Here is a 17,846-nt window from a genome sequence, read left to right as displayed (position 1 = left end):
CAGATCATTTAACCTTTTATCAGGAGCTCTGTGATAACTGGTTATATGTAAGCTTTCTGCACTGTCACTCTTAACTGAATTTCACTGTTAAAGTAATAGCATATCTGTTGCTTTGCTGACAAAAATACTGTAGGTTGGTTAGATGATAATCAAATAAACAAACACAAAATATTTAACAGGCCTTAAAAAAAAGTATGCTTACACAATATTCTCTATATTAGGATACATAAGCCTATAAAGTACGAGTCTTGGTGTGTTTGGTGCGATTTAAACAGTGCTTTTTGGTTATTTATTTATTGTCACCATTTTGTTTAATTATAAAAAAAAATATTATATATTTTTTTATTTACCAATGCATCATTTTATAGTATCTAAATATTGTATATATAATTATTTTATTTACAACAGTCTCTGTTTATAACTAAGTTCCCTGCCTTTTTATTTTGTTGGATGCTTGTAATATTAGTTCCACTTTAACTTATTACTGCTGAAGCTTTAATAAGGGGAACAAACGCTCTCATGCGATGGAAGAAATGAGAAGAGAGTGGAGGAAGAGCACATGTATGCAGGCTGAACAGGTCTGGCCCATAAGTTTGTGGGGCCCTAGGCAAAATCAGGAACATGGGCCCCACCAATTTGAACATTTGTACAGTTGTGCTCAAAAGTTTGCACACCCTGGCAGAAATTGTGAAATTTTGGTATTGATTTTGAAAATATGACTGATCATGCAAAAAAAACTTTTTATTTAAGGATAGTGATCATATGAAGCCATTTATTATCACATAGTTGTTTGGCTCCTTTTTAAATCATAATGATAACAGAAATCACCCAAATGGCCCTGATCAAAATTGACATATCTTTGAATGTTTGGCCTTGTTACAGACACACAAAATCAAATCAAATCACTTTTATTGTCACACAGCCATATACACAAGTGCAATGGTGTGTGAAATTCTTGGGTGCAGGTTTAAGGTGACACACACAGGTTTAAATGGCAATTAAAGGTTAATTTCCCAGACCTGTGGTTTTGTAAATTGCAATTAGTGTATGTGTATAGATAGTCAATGAGTTTGTTAGCTCTCACGTGGATGCACTGAGCAGGCTAGATACTGAACCATGGGGAGCAGAAAAGAACTGTCAAAAGACCTATGTAACAAGGTAATGGAACATTATAAAGATGGAAAAGAATATAAAAAGATTTCCAAAGCCTTGAAAATGCCAGTCAGAACTGTTCAATCACTTAAGAAGTGGAACATTCAGGGATCTCTTGATATCAAGCCAAGGTCAGGTTGACCAAGAAAGATTTTAGCCACAACTGCCAGAAGAATTGTTCGGGATACAAAGAAAAACCCACAGGTAACCTCAGGAGAAATACAGGCTGCTCTGGAAAAAGACAGTGTGGTTGTTTCAAGGAGCACAATACGACGATACTTGAACAAAAATGAGCTGCATGGTCAAGTTGCCAGAAAGAAGCCTTTACTGCGCCAAAGCCACAAAAAAGCTTGGTTACAATATGCCCGACAACACCTTGACACGCCTCACAGCTTCTGGCACACTGTAATTTGGAGTGACGAGACCAAAATAGAGCGTTATGGTCACAACCATAAGCGCTATGTTTGGAGAGGGGTCAACAAGGCCTATAATGAAAAGAATACCATCCCCACTGTGAAGCATGGTGGTGGCTCACTGATGTTTTGGGGGTGTGTGAGCTCTAAAGGCATGGGGAATCTTGAGAAAATTGATGGCAAGATGAATGCAGCATGTTATCAGAAAATACTGGCAGACAATTTGCATTCTTCTGCACGAAAGCTGCACATGGGACGCTCTTGGACTTTCCAGCACGACAATGACCCTAAGCACAAGGCCAAGTTGACCCTCCAGTGGTTACAGCAGAAAAATGTGAAGGTTCTGGAGTGGCCATCACAGTCTCCTGACCTTAATATCATCGAACCACTCTGGGGAGATCTCAAATGTGCGGTTCATGCAAGATGACCAAAGACTTTGCATGACCTGGAGGCATTTTGCCAAGACAAATGGGCAGCTATACCAGCTGCAAGAATTTGGGGCCTCATAGACAACTATTACAAAAGACTGCACACTGTCATTGATGCAAAAGGGGGCAATACACAGTATTAAGAACTAAGGGTATGCAGACTTTTGAACAGGGGTCATTTCATTTTTTTCTTTTGTTGCCATGTTTTGTTTTATGATTGTGCCATTCTGTTATAACCTACAGTTGAATATGAATCCCATAAGAAATAAAAGAAATGTGTTTTGCCTGCTCACTCATGTTTTCTTTAAAAATGGTACATATATTACCAATTCCAAGGGTATGCAAATTTTTGAGCACAACTGTATATATTACTCATTGTTTTCTGTGTTATATACAGTATATACACTGAGCCAAAACATTATGACCACCTACCTAATATGCTGTTGGTCCTCCACATGCTGCCAAAACAGTGCTGACCCGCCAAGGCATGGACTCTTCAAGACCCCTGAAGGTGTCCTGTGGCACCAAGGCATTAGCAGCAGATCCTTCAATTCCTGTAAGTTGCGAGGTGGACCTGCTGTGGATCGGAACATCCCACAGATGCTCAATCGGATTGAGATCTGGGGAATTTGGAGGCCAGGGCAACACCTTGAACTCTTCATCATGTTCCTCAAACCATTCCTGAACAATGTGTGCAGTGTGGCAGGGCGCATTATTCTGCTAAAAGAGGCCACTGCCATCAGGGAATACCACTGCCTTGAAGGGGTGTACCTGTTCTGCAAAGATGTTTAGGTAGGTGGCACATGTCAAATTGACGTCCACATAATGGCTGGACCTGGGGATTCCCAGCAAAACATTGCCCAGAGCATCACAGTCCCTCCACCAGCTTGTCATCTTCCCACAGTGCACATCCTGGTGCCATCACTTCCCCAGGTAAACGGCGCACACGTACATGGCCGTCCACTTGATGTTAAAGAAAATGGGACTCATCGGACCAGGCAACCTTCTTCCACTGCTCCAAGGTCCAGTTCCAACACTTGCGTGCCCATTGTAGGTGCTTTCAGCAGTGGACAGGGGTTATCATGGGCACTCTGACTGGTCTGCGGCTACGCAGCCCCATACGCAGCAGGGTGCGATGCACTGTGTGTTGTGACGCATTCCTCCCGTAACCATCATTAAAATGTTCTGTGACTTGTGCCACAGTAGACCTTTTGTCTGTTCAGACCAGACGGGATAGATAGCCTTCGTTGCCCTCGCGCATCGATGAGCCTTGGGTGCCCAACACTCTGTCGCCAGATTGGGGTTTGTCCCTTCTCGGACCGCTGTCGGTAAGTACTCACCACTGCTGACTGGGAGCACCCCACAAGCCTTGCCTTTCAGAGATGCTCTGAGCCAGTCATCTGGCCATAACAATTTGACCCTTGTCAAAGTCGCTCAGGTCTTTACTGCTACCCGTTTCTCCTGCATTCAACACGTTGACTATGAGAACTGATTGTTCGCTTACCACCTAATCTACCCAGACCTTGACATGTGGCCTTGTTAGCAGATGATCATTATTTGTAAGTGGTCATAATGTTTTGGCTCATCTGTGTATATCTTAATATTTGGTACTTACTGCATCTGGATGGACCAATTTTCAACAGAGTTTGTAATATCTCACCAAGCATTTTGACCATTCAGACTCTTTTGACACAGTCACAATTGTGAGTCACGAGTGCTCTTCCATGCGTGCACATTCACATGAGTGCTGGAAAGCAGTCGCTCAACATGATAGTGCGTGGGTACTGACTGGTGTGCTGAATTGATACTTTTGACATCACTACAAAATGATAAAAACTTTCTGGGCTTTACTGAAAACATTCAGGGCTTAAGCCCTGTAGCCTACCTCTAGAACCGCCCAAGCTTGGAGAATAAGTGAAAAGACCTTTTTTTCACAGCCACTGAGAGGTGGCTAGTGCACTCTGATCATAGTGATGGCAGAGGTCAATGGAAATGAATGTCATGGCTTTGAATCAACCCTTCAGTGCTCTTTTCTGTTCTTTGGTCTGCATTCGGTTGGGAATACAGCAGTCTGTTTAAGGTTAACTGGCACTAAAGTTACAAAGTTTGAGACCAGGCAACTGATCCAGTAATTGTTATAACTTCCTGTTTCATGAGTATGCCAGTGTCATAAAATGTTTCACATAAAAATCATTACTAGTTTTAGATTAATCTTTGATTTATACATGAATGCCTGATAACTAATCTATGGACTAATGATGTAAAAGTCCTTCTTAAGATTCCACCCAAAAATGAAAATTCTCTCATTGACTCACCCCCATGCCATCCCAGATGTGTATGACTTACTTACTTCTGCTGAACACAAATTAAGATTTTTAGAACAATATCTCTGCTCTGTTGGTCTTTAAGTGAATGGTGGCCAGGACTTTGAAGGTCCAAAAAACATATAAAGGCAGCATAAAAGTAATCCATATGACTCCAGTGGTTAAATCCATATCTTCAAAAGTGACTTAAATATTGATCTGTGTCTCACCCACACTTATCATATCGCTTCTGAAGATATGGATTTAAACCTTTCGCACATAGGATCAAACCGGTGGGATTACACTAGGCTGGGCTCAGACGTGTATGATCAAACCATTGTGATCTACATTCATACTGCTGTTTACCAGCAAAAGAGGGACTGAATCGATTGTCATAATGAACAAGCTGCTCAAATAGTCTTCAACATCACAATATTTGTATTTTTTATGTTACAAACATTCAAACAATCACTAAATAAGAGTTTAAAGCCATTACAGTGGGAGCTGACTGTTTTGATGTAGCGATGCGGCCATGTTTTCTGACATCAAACAAAGAATATACAAACTAGTCAGTCCACACAAGCCTTCTCCCATTCCATCCGTCACTCATTCTAACCTCTTCCGGTGCTGGGAAAGTGGAAGGGCAAGGCTTTTAGAACCTTCTATGTTTCTATCACAAACTCAGAATCCCATGTTGCATTGCATGCAAACAATATGGCGATGCATATAGCCGGCAATCGCATACGCGATCACATCTTATCTATCATAATCATTATAAACATCTATAAACCATAATGTGGTTTGATAATATATAATCTGACCTTCAGTGCACTTGCTATGATACTGTGTAGTCTGTCCTTCAGTGTATCTACTGTGAAGTGTAAGGTAAGATGTTTTTTAAATTACAGTGCACATAAAGAAATTATGCTGTGGGGTCCGTCAGTACAGGAGAAACTCATGTGAAAAGGTTAACCACTGGAGTCGTATGGATCACATTTATGCTGCCTTTATGTGCTTTTTGAAGCTTCAAAGTTCACTAGCATTGTGAGGACCTACAGAGCTGAGAAATTCTTCTAAAAATCTTCATTTGTGTTTAGCCGAAGAAAGAACGTATACACGTCTGCGATGGCATGAGGGTGAGTATATAATGAGAGAATTTTGATTTTTGGGTGAACTATAAATGGCTCTCCCAGTTTACCAATAATACACTGTCCCAGTTTGCAAATACACTGTTGGTCAAGACCATGAGTTAAATAATTTTGCTTTTAAAATGGCTTGTTAGTTTAATTTAATGATATTGCTAATAATAATAAATACAAATAATTCATGATAATAATAATACTCCATATCTGAACTCAGTGGTGGGAAAGAAAGACAATAAAGGAAAAGGAAGAGTGGGCCAAGTCAGTAGCCAGGGAAGAGAATAAATCTGTGGAATCTAAAAAGGTAAATCTAATAAGATAGTTTAATTGCAGTTATTCATTTTATAAATTACATCGATGCTGTTGTATTTAAAAGAACTAGCTGTCTCATTTTGACAATAAAGGTGTCCCAGTTTGCCAGTAACAATTGGAAAATTTTGCTTTGACTTCTTTTGGAGTTATTTTTGCTGGTGGAGAAGAAATGCACTAACTGGCCGATTTTAGTTTGACATATTTTGTCAGATTTTTTTATTTTTTTTTTCATTATCATTTACAGTTTTTTGAACGTTGTATAAAAGCAATATCACGCTTGCAATCATGCTGTTGGTCTGAGTATCAGCATGGCTGTGATGATTACCTACAACACTTGGCCTACAGCATTGTGACATAATCAGAACAACAACATTCTTGGTCAGGTGATATTGCTCAAATATTTCTTCTTCCTTTATCTGTATATTGTAATGATCTATAAGAATTTTAAGTGGAATTGTGTGAGGCAATATTATTGTTTAAGGGGAGAGAGGGTGTCATGTACACTTTACTGTGTGCATTGATGACTAAGGGTAATTTAAAATAGTATGATAGAGTATAATAAACCATAGTTCATCACAGTACTACATTAACCATGTTCAAAATACACAAAAATGAATTTGCCCCATTTTTTTAGTTAATAGATAATAACATTTGAAAGTTGAATGATATGTTGACAGCTGATATGATATAATCTGTGATATATGACCTAGCTCTATGTGGATATGCTTTTCGGATTCCCATATTAGTGTATTAGCTTGTGATTGTGTTGAGTGGGGTGGATATCAGAGGACAACACCACTAGAGGGCTGTAGAGTGTTACTAGAAATCATTACAGTTAGTGCCTGTGTTAAATGTGGTTTTTGTTTTAAGTGTACATACATGTATTGTTATGTATAGATTACAATATATAGTTGACAAAGTTCAACATCTTAATCAACACTTACTGTGTCCAGATATTTAAATGATGATATTGTTAATTTGTTGCCTCTCTTTTTGGCTTTTAATTTGACCTGAATTATGCTTTATATTGTTAATCTAACATGCCTCTTTTGTAGATTCATATAGTCCATGAGAACATTGATGATACCCATGCAAAGTGTCAATTATCAATTTATGTCATTTTTGTTTAATTTTTTTTTTTTTTTTAACCTAGATGAAGATGTGGTTTCCTATGTATTTTTATATTCTGGTTTACCAATGAGAGTGCATAGGCCTGTATTATATTGACTGAATACTGAAGTGATAGACAAAGATACAAGTTGTGGTGTTTTTTCATCCCTGTTTTAGGACGGGTTGGAATAAATCTATCAGCGTTACAGGAGTTACTATAAAAAAGTTTGACTTAAAAAAACAATTATTTGAGTCTCTTCATTCATTATTTTATTATAACATTATTTTTTTTTACTTTTCACTTATTCGTATGAAATTGCCTATTTGTTAGTTCAATAAAAGTCTTGATTGTAAAATTAAAATTGCAGTATGTAAGATTCAGAAACCCTTGTTATTAATGACACCTGTGGCCGTTAAGTGAACTGCAGCCAGCTGCCTGTTGCTCGTGATAGCGCGCACACATTCCATAGGGACACAAGCATCGACCAAAACAATGATGTAACGTACAACGAGACTGAACGTGATTCACCGGCATCATGCTGACAGATGAGGCAGCATAATTAAAATGACAGAGTTATGGTTGTTTTACTACAAACTTTGAGACTGTATATTGTATTTGACTCTCCAGTGCTGGAACAGGGCTAAAACAAAGTGTGGATATAGATCTGACTATGCGAGACTGTAGTTTGTAGTAATCACTTTTCTTTGCATGATACATTGACTGCATTTATACGATATTCTATGTTGGCGTTAGCTAGCTAGCCAGCTTTATCAATAGCTGTTAGCTAAATTTGGTGGATGATGACAGTAGCTGTTTATAAAATAGACTGTACATTATAAATATGTTGACACAGTTCAGTATTGATGTGATTCCATCACAACTGTCATTTTTATATATCGATGCGCTATTGTTTTATAATAATAGAATGTATATATTTTCTGTATAACCAAGTTACGTTACACTAATGAATGGGTATTTTTGCATTATCTTGAACATTGTCTAGCATTCATTTCATGTATTATTGTAGTTTACCTTGCTGAATAATTACAGATTAACATTGACATTAACCTGACTTTTAGTATAAAGAGAAGATCGTTGAAATTATTTGAAAGTTATGAAGCAAGGTAGCTTGCAATTCGTCAGCGTTAGCAGGCAAGATCAAGTTAGCTAAAATTACACAGATCAATCCTTATGGCACTATATTTCACATGCTTTGCAGTTATGTAAGCTTACCTGTCCAATAAGAACGCCAATTCAGGGTTGGTTTTGATCCCCAAAACCGAACGAAGGTCCCTCCAGGAATCAAATGCCCTGCCGATGTTCACTCTAGTTTTCGCTCGACCACGATCACGTTTCCGCTTAGCCAGACGGGATTCAGTGGATAAATGTTTTTTTTTTTTTTTTTTGGCTTACTCAGAGTTTGTGTAGGAGTCGGTGTTGTGCTGGGAGCCGGCCGTTTGCTGGATTCCATCTCTAAGATAACGTTACCTAGTGTTGCAGAATGTTATCGCTGTTGAATAGCGGAAGAGAAGCACTGAGGCAGGGCTCTCGGGAGCACGCATAAACGTCACATCCTTTGGATTTTCCCGGCAAAAGCGACCCGCTCCCTTCGCGTGAAAATCAGTCTACAGGCTTTAATAGGCAACCTAGGAAGTCCAGGAAGGGCTCATTTTTTAAGTTGCGTTACAAGCTGTTCACACATTGGCAAAAAAAAAAAAAAAAAAAAAAAGGATATTACATGAAAAATGTTACATATTGCACCTTTAAGAATGTAACTAGTAGCCTAGCATTTAGAGTAGACACTAGTCAGAAAAAAATAAATAAAATAAAATAAAAAATGATACATTCATAGAATTAAATTGCAAATCAGAATCAGAATGAGCTTTATTGCCAAGTATGCTTACACATAAAAGGAATTTGTCTTGGTGACAGGAGCTTCCAGTATACAACCATACAAAAACAATACAAAAACAGCAGCAAGACATAGATAATAATAAAAAATAAAAAAATAATTATACACAACGTACAGACACACATACATACATACACACATACACACGGGTAGTGCAAATCTAATACAATCTGTTATGTACAGTGTAAATACAAATCTGTTATGTACAGTGCAAATGTTTTTTTTTTTTTGTTTTGTTTTTTTTCTCTCAGAGGAATGAAATGGCAGAGGAGGTTGGATGTGTTGGATAAATATAAGAAAGACTAAACTGTGTATTGCACATAGTTATTGCTCAATGGGTCAGTTTAACTGTGTTAAATATGTTAACAAAATATGTTATACAATAACAATGCAATAAATACTAGTCACTATTGGAATAGTTACTAGTACATTTTCAATAGTTACAACGGCTTTCCATTTTAACCTTTTCCGTTTGTGTACTATACCAAGGGTGAAAGTCTCGCGGGAATTGGAGAGCATGCCCAGAGTGGCGACGCGCATAGAGGAGCGTGGGAGCGCGCATTGGATTCTAACTGATCTTAGGCTGCGTGAGTGCAGTTGACTTACAGCGGGCTGTGAGGAGAACTGGCGCGACACCTTTGTCCTCAAATCTGACTCTTTTCATATTCGAAAACTTATTAAAGTTTCTCTAAAGTCGCGTTAAAGTACTCCTACTCGTTTAGGTACTTAACCTGGTCGGGTTAAATTAGTTTTCAATCGCTCTGTGTGAAGTTAAAGGCGGATCCTTTACGCGCGCTCCGGACGAGAGAAGACAAGCTGCTCTTTCTGCAATTTAAAGTCCATAAATGCTTTTTACCAAAATGGACCTGTTGAACTACCAGTATTTGGACAAAATGAACAACAACATTGGCATTCTGTGCTATGAAGGTAAAAATAAACTTTTTATTTACTATTTTCTCACCCTTTTGGTTGAAAAAGTGAAAGTATTTATCGATGAAAATAACGGGCTCCCGTGACGTCAACTTGTCTCACAACACTTTCACGATCATTGCGCTCTCATTGTGTTTTTAGTATGTATGCGACGCTTTGTGGCTTATGTATTTCACTGGGAAAATTCAGCAAGAAAAGCAAAATGTTTACACTTCTCAGTCTCTCTAAAAAGTTTGCCAACGTATTTTTGCAACCCAAAAATATGACTGTACTAAGATGACCAGATTTCTGAAACGAAAAACGGGGACATTTCTTGTTCAGTGGTAAATATGTCGTTGAAATTTCAACGATGTTACTTAACTATTAATTAAAAAAGGGGGACAATTTGGATATGTATTTTGACCATGGTGAATGTAGTAATGTCATGAACTATAGTATATCATACTTTGTTGAAAATTTCTCAATGAAATTTTGATACACAGGTAAAGTTGATCATTTTTAATTGTCTTCTGTTACATATGACTTTATTTTCTACACTGTATACAGTAGATGACATTGTGGCTTAAAAGTGAACTAAACAAACATGTATAAACAATGATTGAATACAGGAACTATTGCAGAAGACTCCACAGCACAGGGACACCTGCCCTTGGTCATACTGTTTACATCAGTCTAGTTACTCTCTTCTAAAATTCCTTCTCTTCTCCTCTTTTCCTTCACCTTTACCTGTGAAGGTAAGGTGAAAGTAAGATGGTGGGTTGCTAACTTGCTTGCTGGCAAACTGGCAGAGGAATTTCAAAAGAAATGATTTCACTTGACTACCATTTCCCTCAGTATTACAACTGAAATAATATGAAACACTTGCACTATGTATTATATCAGGGCCTGAAATACATTTCTGAAGGGCTGATTGCCCCCTTAGATGCCTCATATTGTTTGGGATTTTTCCACTTTGTAGTCATGACAAAGATATTCAATATTGTATAATTATTATTATTATTACACTAGTTCACCTAACTGTTTCTATCAGTTATCTCATATGGTATATCATATGGACCTGTTTTTTTTTTTTTTTTTTTAATTATAACTTTTATTTTGATCAACTCATGCATTTATGATGCATCTTTTCAGTCTCTTGTTTCCCAGCAAAGTGCAATGTAATCTGTGCTGTAATGTGATGACTTAAATTTATTGTTGTTCTTTGCAGATACTTTATTATACATTTCATTTATTTTTCCATGTTATTAATGTCATATTCTTATTTTAAATGCATTTTTATATAATACCTAACAATATAACTTCTTTATAACATAACTAGTATGTGCCTCACCTCGAAGCTTATAACGATGATGATGATTCTTTTCAAGTGCGCTTGCTCACTGGTCCAGTTCCTAATGGCAAAACTGGCTTGAACAAGTAATCAGTAAAGGAAGACGAATGACTTAAAACCGCTATAGCGAGCAGCCCCCTCTGGTGGTCGAAATAAACAGCACACGGTAAACCTTGTTGCTGGTAGGCTTCAGTAGCGGCTTTCTTGCCATGTATTTTCACTTTGCAGACTGTTTTGAACACTCAGTAAAAATGGGGACAGCTCCAGTCGGGGACAGACCATCAAAAACCGGGACTGTCCCCGGAAAACGGGGACGTCTGGTCACCCTACTATGTACACATGTCCAAATAAGAATGCATGTAATGTTAAAGTGTGCAGTTTGAGAAACTTTGTGGTGTTTGTGTGTTGCAACAATTTTGATTTGTTTTTTACTATTAAAAAATATAAAAACATTGAAATGTCCCCCATATTATCTTATAAATACCCACAGAGTTTTGAAAAGTAGCTACATTTTAAGATTATGAACCTTAATAAATATTATTTTAATGTGTTTCATATCAAGCACCTGTAACGCAGCTGGTTGCACTTGCTTTTAGATGCGCTAAAAAATGTGAAGCATGCAGATTCCTTTGGTGCATGCTGTAACCCACAGAGCTCTCACTTGGGATGTATAACTGGTCAAGATTGCTTGGTTGACTTCATAAATGCATTTATGGAATAACACAGTATAAATGGCTAAAACATATTTGAACCATTTGTATCAAGTTCAGTATCAAAGTGAATAATTTTTCCTTCTGATTTATGCTGAGCATCATGCAAATCAATATTATGTTTTATAGAAATTGCTTATTCAGCTTCAGTGCATTGTTTAGGAATAGATTTATAAAGCATGTTACACTCAAAACATTAAAACTTTCAGTTAACTTAATCAAATTAAGGAAAACTTTTCCATGCAAGAAATGTTTTTTTTTTTTTTTTTTTTTCATCATAAAATAATTTATTTGAATGAATTGTATCAATTCTTGTTGTATGAACTTAAATTAATTTGGTCACATCTACTAGATTTTTTTTTTTTCAAAGTCATCTTTTTATGTTGAAGCAGTGTAATTTATACTACTACTGATTATTTTGTCAAACATTTGTTGATGTTAATGTTACAAGCTCTGTGCTTGTAGTCTCAACAATAGAGGATGACATCTTGTCGATGAGTTTTAAATGAAGCTTTCCAATAAGGCATGCAGGATTTTAACATTCAACACACAAAACACAATAATAGTGACACTCAATCATATTTTTGGAAAAAGATGCACTCACATGACACAAAACCCAAAGGGACAACAACCACAACACCACCATTGCAAATACTGCAATAAAAAGCAAATATTAAGATATTAATTTGCAGATTTTACAGGATGAGAACCTGAAATCATGTACAGTTGAAGTCAGAAGTTTACATACACTTAGGTTGAAGTCATTAGAACTCTTTTTTTTAACCACTCCACATTTCATATTAGCAAACTATAGTTTTGGCAAGTTGTTTAGAACATCTACTTTGTGCATGACATGAGAATTTTTTCCAACAATTGTTTACAGACAGATTGTTTCACTTTTAATTGACTATATCACAATTCCAGTGGGTCAGAAGTATACATACACTAAGTTAACTGTGCCTTTAAGCAGCTTGGAAAATTCCAGAAAATTGTGTCAAGACTTTAGACAATTAGCCAGTTAGCTCTGATAGGAGGTGTACTGAATTGGAGGTGTACCTGTGGATGTATTTTAAAGCGTACCTTCAAACCCAGTGTCTCTTTGCTTGACATCATGGCAAAATCAAAAGGAATCAGCCTAGACCTCAGAAAACAATTTTGGGACCTCCATGAGTCTGGTTCATCCTTGGGAGCAATTTCCAAATGCCTGAAGGTACCACGTTCATATGTACAAACAATAGTACGTAGGTATAAACACTATGGGACCACGCAGCCATCATACTGCTCAGGAAGGAGACGCATTCTGTCTCCTAGAGATGAACATAGTTTGTCAATCCCAGAACAACAGCAAAGGACCTTGTGAAGATGCTGGAGGAAACAGACAAGTATCTATACCCACAGGAAAACAAGTCCTATATCAACATACCCCTTGAAAGGCTGCTCAGCAAGGAAGAAGCCACTGCTCCAAAACCACCATAAAAAAAGCCAGACTACAGTTTGCAAGTGCACATGGAGACAAAGACCTTACTTTATGGAGAAATGTCCTCTGGTCTGATGAAACAAAAATTGAACTGTTTGGCCATAATAACCATCATTATGTTCATAATGAAAATGAAAGGAAAAAGGGTGAGGCTTGCAAGCCGAAGAACACCATCCCAACCATGAAGCATGGGGGTGGCAGCATCATGTTGTGGGGTTACTTTGCTGCAGGAGAGACTGATGCACTTCACAAAATAGATGGTATCATGAGGAAGGAAAATTAGGTGGATATATTGAAGCAACATCTCAAGACATCAGTCAGGAAGTTAAATCTTGGTCGCAAATGGGTCTTCCAAATGGACAATGACCCCAAGCATACCTCCAAATTTGTGGCAAAATGGCTTAATGACAACAAAGTCAAGGTATTGGAATGGCATTACAAAGCCCTTACCTCAATCTGATAGAAAATTTGTGGGCAGAACTGAAAAAGCATGTGTGAGCAAGGAGGCCTACAAACCTGACTCAGTTACACCAGTTCTGTCTGGAGGAATGGGCCAAAATTCCACCAATTTATTGTGAGAAGCTTGTGGAAGGCTACCCAAAATATTTGACCCAAGTTAAACAATTTAAAGGCAATGCTACCAAATACTAACAAAGTGTATGTAAACTTCTGACCCACTGGGAATGTGATGAAAGAAATAAAAGCTGAAATATATAATTCTCTCTACTATTATTCTGACATTTCACATTTTTAAAATGTGGTCAGTTCCTGACAGGGAATGTTTTTTAAGATTAAATGTCAGGAATTGTGAAAAAATTAGTTTAAATGTATTTGGCTAAGGTATATGTTAACTTGTGGCTTCAACTGCTCATCTGGTTAAGGTCAACAGAAATTATTAAAGTTGTCCCAATGCAAATGGATCAAGTAAGCTTCCATTTTACGAATTTACATTTATTGCACACAATGAAGTTAAGTTGGACCAAATATTCCAGAATTGTGTAACATCAGCTAATTTTAAGTAACTAAATTCAACAAGGAGCAAAAATAAATTTTTTGAGTGTAGTTGATATCTAGTTTGAAGGGTATGTGTGGGGGTGCTCTGCACCAAGCTATACCAGCCTCCTGTTGTCAGACATCACATGTCAAGTGAACAAATGTGATACAGCCCTCCTCTAGATCGCACCTATTCACCCCATTATGATATATGAACGGTTCTTTTACATATGACTTTGGAAAAAAAATCGGTTTGTGGTCACTTCTGTGCAGTTACAAATATGGCAAAATACTGCTTTTATGCATCCTGGACATACATCCTGACAAACATCATGACAAATAAATTACAATTATGTTATGATTTTAATTGTTGTTTGTTCTGTAAGGTGATCCATGTTATTGTCTGGCAGAATACCAGTGTTAAAGATCTTAATCTGTCTACACATTTTAATATGTATTTTTTGGACTCCACTAAGTGATCTACTAAGATTTCAAAATGATTACCCTCAACATATTTGGCAGTATCATTGCTACTGGAGGTTAGTACATTTTGCACTGCTATTTTTTTCACTCACTAATATCACTATTACGTTTTGGAAACGCTAAAGTGCTTTTTAAAACAGCAAAAATTTAAGTAGTTACACTAGTGAAACTCGTGTACACAGGATTAAACACCTGTAGACTCTGTCCGAGTTTTGTATGCAACTTGTGATGTTGGTCCATCTGTTCTTCTCTGAATGCTACATAACAATGTTTACCTCATGAGTTATAACGTGGATACATCCTGTTGTTTGTCATCACTCCTTGTTTGATTGTGATTTGTTTGTCTGTGAGTAATTGCGTGAGTTACGTCTTTCTTGGCCAGTGACTTCCTTGTTTCCAGATAACTCAACACAACTTTCTATGGAAAAACTCCAGCAACAATGTGTGACCGGATGATTGGTTTGACTTGTGATTCCACGGGCCTGTGTTCTGAAAATGTAAAATAGCTGCACAGAGCGGATGTTGGGCAGATCCAGTGCTTGTTGGAATGTTCTCCTCATAGGCAGCTGGTCACATGACCCAGTGACAGTGGATGGAAATACACAATCACAGCCATTTTTGCACGCTGTTGCACGTCTACCTCTTCAGCTGTTTTTAATGTGTGCCAGAGAATTTCCTGTGCACATGGTTAATCTATTACAGATTCTGTGAGTAGAGCATCATCTCTTTAAATAGGCCCGTTTCTGCATCTGTTTGTGCCTCTGTGCTCGTGTGGACATGCAGATTGTTGTTGTGTAGTAAAAAGTGCACAATAAAGGTCACTGCTGAAATTTGCCGATTTGCTGAACTTTGCTTCATGCTTTATCAGGAATTTAATGAATGCAGCCTTTCAAAGGTCACAGAGAGACTCTATATTCATTGTTCTTCACACCGAGGCTGATTTTAAGGACTGACTACAATGCAGTTAGAAAATTGTAAAACTAAAATCTGTAAAAGTTAATGGAAATTGTTATCAGTGGTTGTAGTTACAAAAGTTAACAAGCAAGTTACACAAAATGCACCTAACAGTTCTTAAATTAAATAATCTAGTATCGTTGACATATTAATAGCAGGTAGACGGCTTTGCTTAGAAATAAGTGGTTGACCGGTAATGGTTTTTCAGTGTCCAGTATGAAGTAAAGAGCTGTATGGTCAATGGAAATGATTCCAAATGGAATCTGAAATATATCGGCGCAGCCAGAATATTTATAAAACGAACATTTGTGAATGGCTGGAGTTCGAATTCTGTGCAAGTTCTGTGGATGCAGCTGTCATGTGGGCCTAACGATGGCAAACATTTATTTTATAAAATGTATTGATAGCAAATGAGAGACACAATTTTGGAAATTAACCACAATACATTTTTATTAAAAAATGTTAAACAATTTTATTTTATTTGTTTTAAACGTTCAGTAAAACTATTTATCCATTGAGAGTACTTTTTGATATTGAGCCTATGTTCTACATTTAGATGATCGGGTGTGTGTGTGTCACATGTTCTGTGATAAGGCTGAGAGCAGCAGAACTTTCAAACTTTACACAATCTCACTCGCAATATACTACATATCAGGGAAATGTAAACTAATATGAGGGATAAATATAGACCATGATGGAAATTTTACAACTCGGTATGTCAGATATTTGTACTGCAACCTCTTTATGTGACCTGTAAAGCTGATACTTGCGTGTCAATGGCAAAAAAAAGTCAGAAAATACAAAGAACATAGGCCATGTGAGGTGAGAAACAAGCCCTGCGTCTCTATTCAGATACTATCCATACTAAAGCCGATGGAGAGTTTACTTTTGTTTTAATTGGCAAAATATCCATATCTCCCTATAGTTGTTTTGTTAAAATTGGCATCGGCCAATACTTTCCTATCGGTGCATCCCTACTATTAACCAAAGCTATGTTTCCATCCTAGTTGCAAATTTAATTTATGCGGAAAATCAAATAAAACAATTTGCGAATAAAGCAGTGTTCCATCCCATGTGTTTCAAGAGAAAAAATTATCACTTCTGGGGAAATTAACAAAATAGAAATGGAAATGGAAGTTGACTATTGATTAAATTCTCTGAGCGAATTATGTATTCACATGACTTTTTTTTAAGGCAAAGCCACGTGACTTTTTATTTTATGTGCATTTGTATTCCTTTATAAATTTTATAGGTATATATTTGGTAGGCTAAATGTGTTTCCATGCTAGTTTATGTGCAAGTTGTCTTACCGTATTTAAAATGTATCCACCTCAAGCGAGCATTTAAGTTGTTTTTATGTGCTTTTTGAAAACGTTTTTTGCGTCTTGGTGTTTCCATCCAGTATTTATGTGACATCCCAAAATTTGCATCATAATACGTGGATGGAAACCCAGCTGCTATATTGTTTCACATTTATCAAAAAGACATTTTACTTGATTGCTGGTTAGGGATGTGCGAGACTAGTCAACTAAACTGTTCTGATGCTGCTAGTCGACACTGGAGTTACTAGTCGGTTAATATATCCCCCCCATTAAACTGATCATAATTTTTACACATTTACATTTGGCTTTATATTTTTACAGAGGCTGCACTTAAATTACTGTCATATTAATGTTACATATTTTAAATATAATTAATAATACAAATATTATTTAAAAAAGAGGATTTCTGGAGCAGATACAGAGTTTAATTTCACCTCAGGCTACGCATGCTTCTTCCCTCTCTCACTCGCGGCGCTCACAGGAAAATGTACTCTCGCTAGACAAGCAAACTCAGCAAAGTAGTAATGAAATCACTTCGGTGGTGCGGGAATTGGCTTTCCAAAAGTTTGAAAGTCCCTATGGATGTTTTCACATTTGAGTCTTTAAATCTGTGCGTGCTTTTTTAATCTGCTGATTAAAGCTATTTTCAACAAGGTGCCGACTGCTGAATGGGTTAAACTATATTTTATTCTATGTAGTCATGTTTAGAATACATTAGGTTTATTGTAGGCTACATCACAGGCCTATTTTTTTTCTATCCTATAGCTACTTTTTTTAATTTCTTTTTTTAACATCGAAACTGTTATTGGTTAACGTTTTTTACCGAACAGCTGTCATATTAGATCAATGGTTAATGCACGACTGCACGTCGTGA

At 37.0% G+C, this 17,846-nt stretch overlaps 1 protein-coding gene across 2 annotated transcripts in view; it reads left to right on the top strand.

The window, feature by feature from the left end:
* Nucleotides 1–17,846, top strand: part of vgll4b (vestigial-like family member 4b) — a 92,693-nt gene that overhangs the window by 30,199 nt on the left and 44,648 nt on the right. Inside the window, exon 1 of one of the 2 annotated variants that reach the window (XM_051672371.1) lies at nt 9,358–9,700. The exons of the other annotated variant lie outside the window; for it this stretch is intronic. Within the exon in view, the coding sequence (XP_051528331.1) occupies nt 9,619–9,700 (82 nt within the window). The 5' untranslated portion in view covers nt 9,358–9,618. Of the gene's footprint in view, nt 1–9,357; nt 9,701–17,846 lie in introns of those variants that run through there. 2 annotated transcript variants of the gene reach the window in all.

The sequence above is a fragment of the Myxocyprinus asiaticus genome, chromosome 35, assembly GCF_019703515.2.
Source record: "Myxocyprinus asiaticus isolate MX2 ecotype Aquarium Trade chromosome 35, UBuf_Myxa_2, whole genome shotgun sequence".
Classification (NCBI taxonomy): Eukaryota; Metazoa; Chordata; class Actinopteri; order Cypriniformes; family Catostomidae; genus Myxocyprinus; species Myxocyprinus asiaticus.
This window is presented reverse-complemented; position numbering and strand designations above follow the sequence as displayed.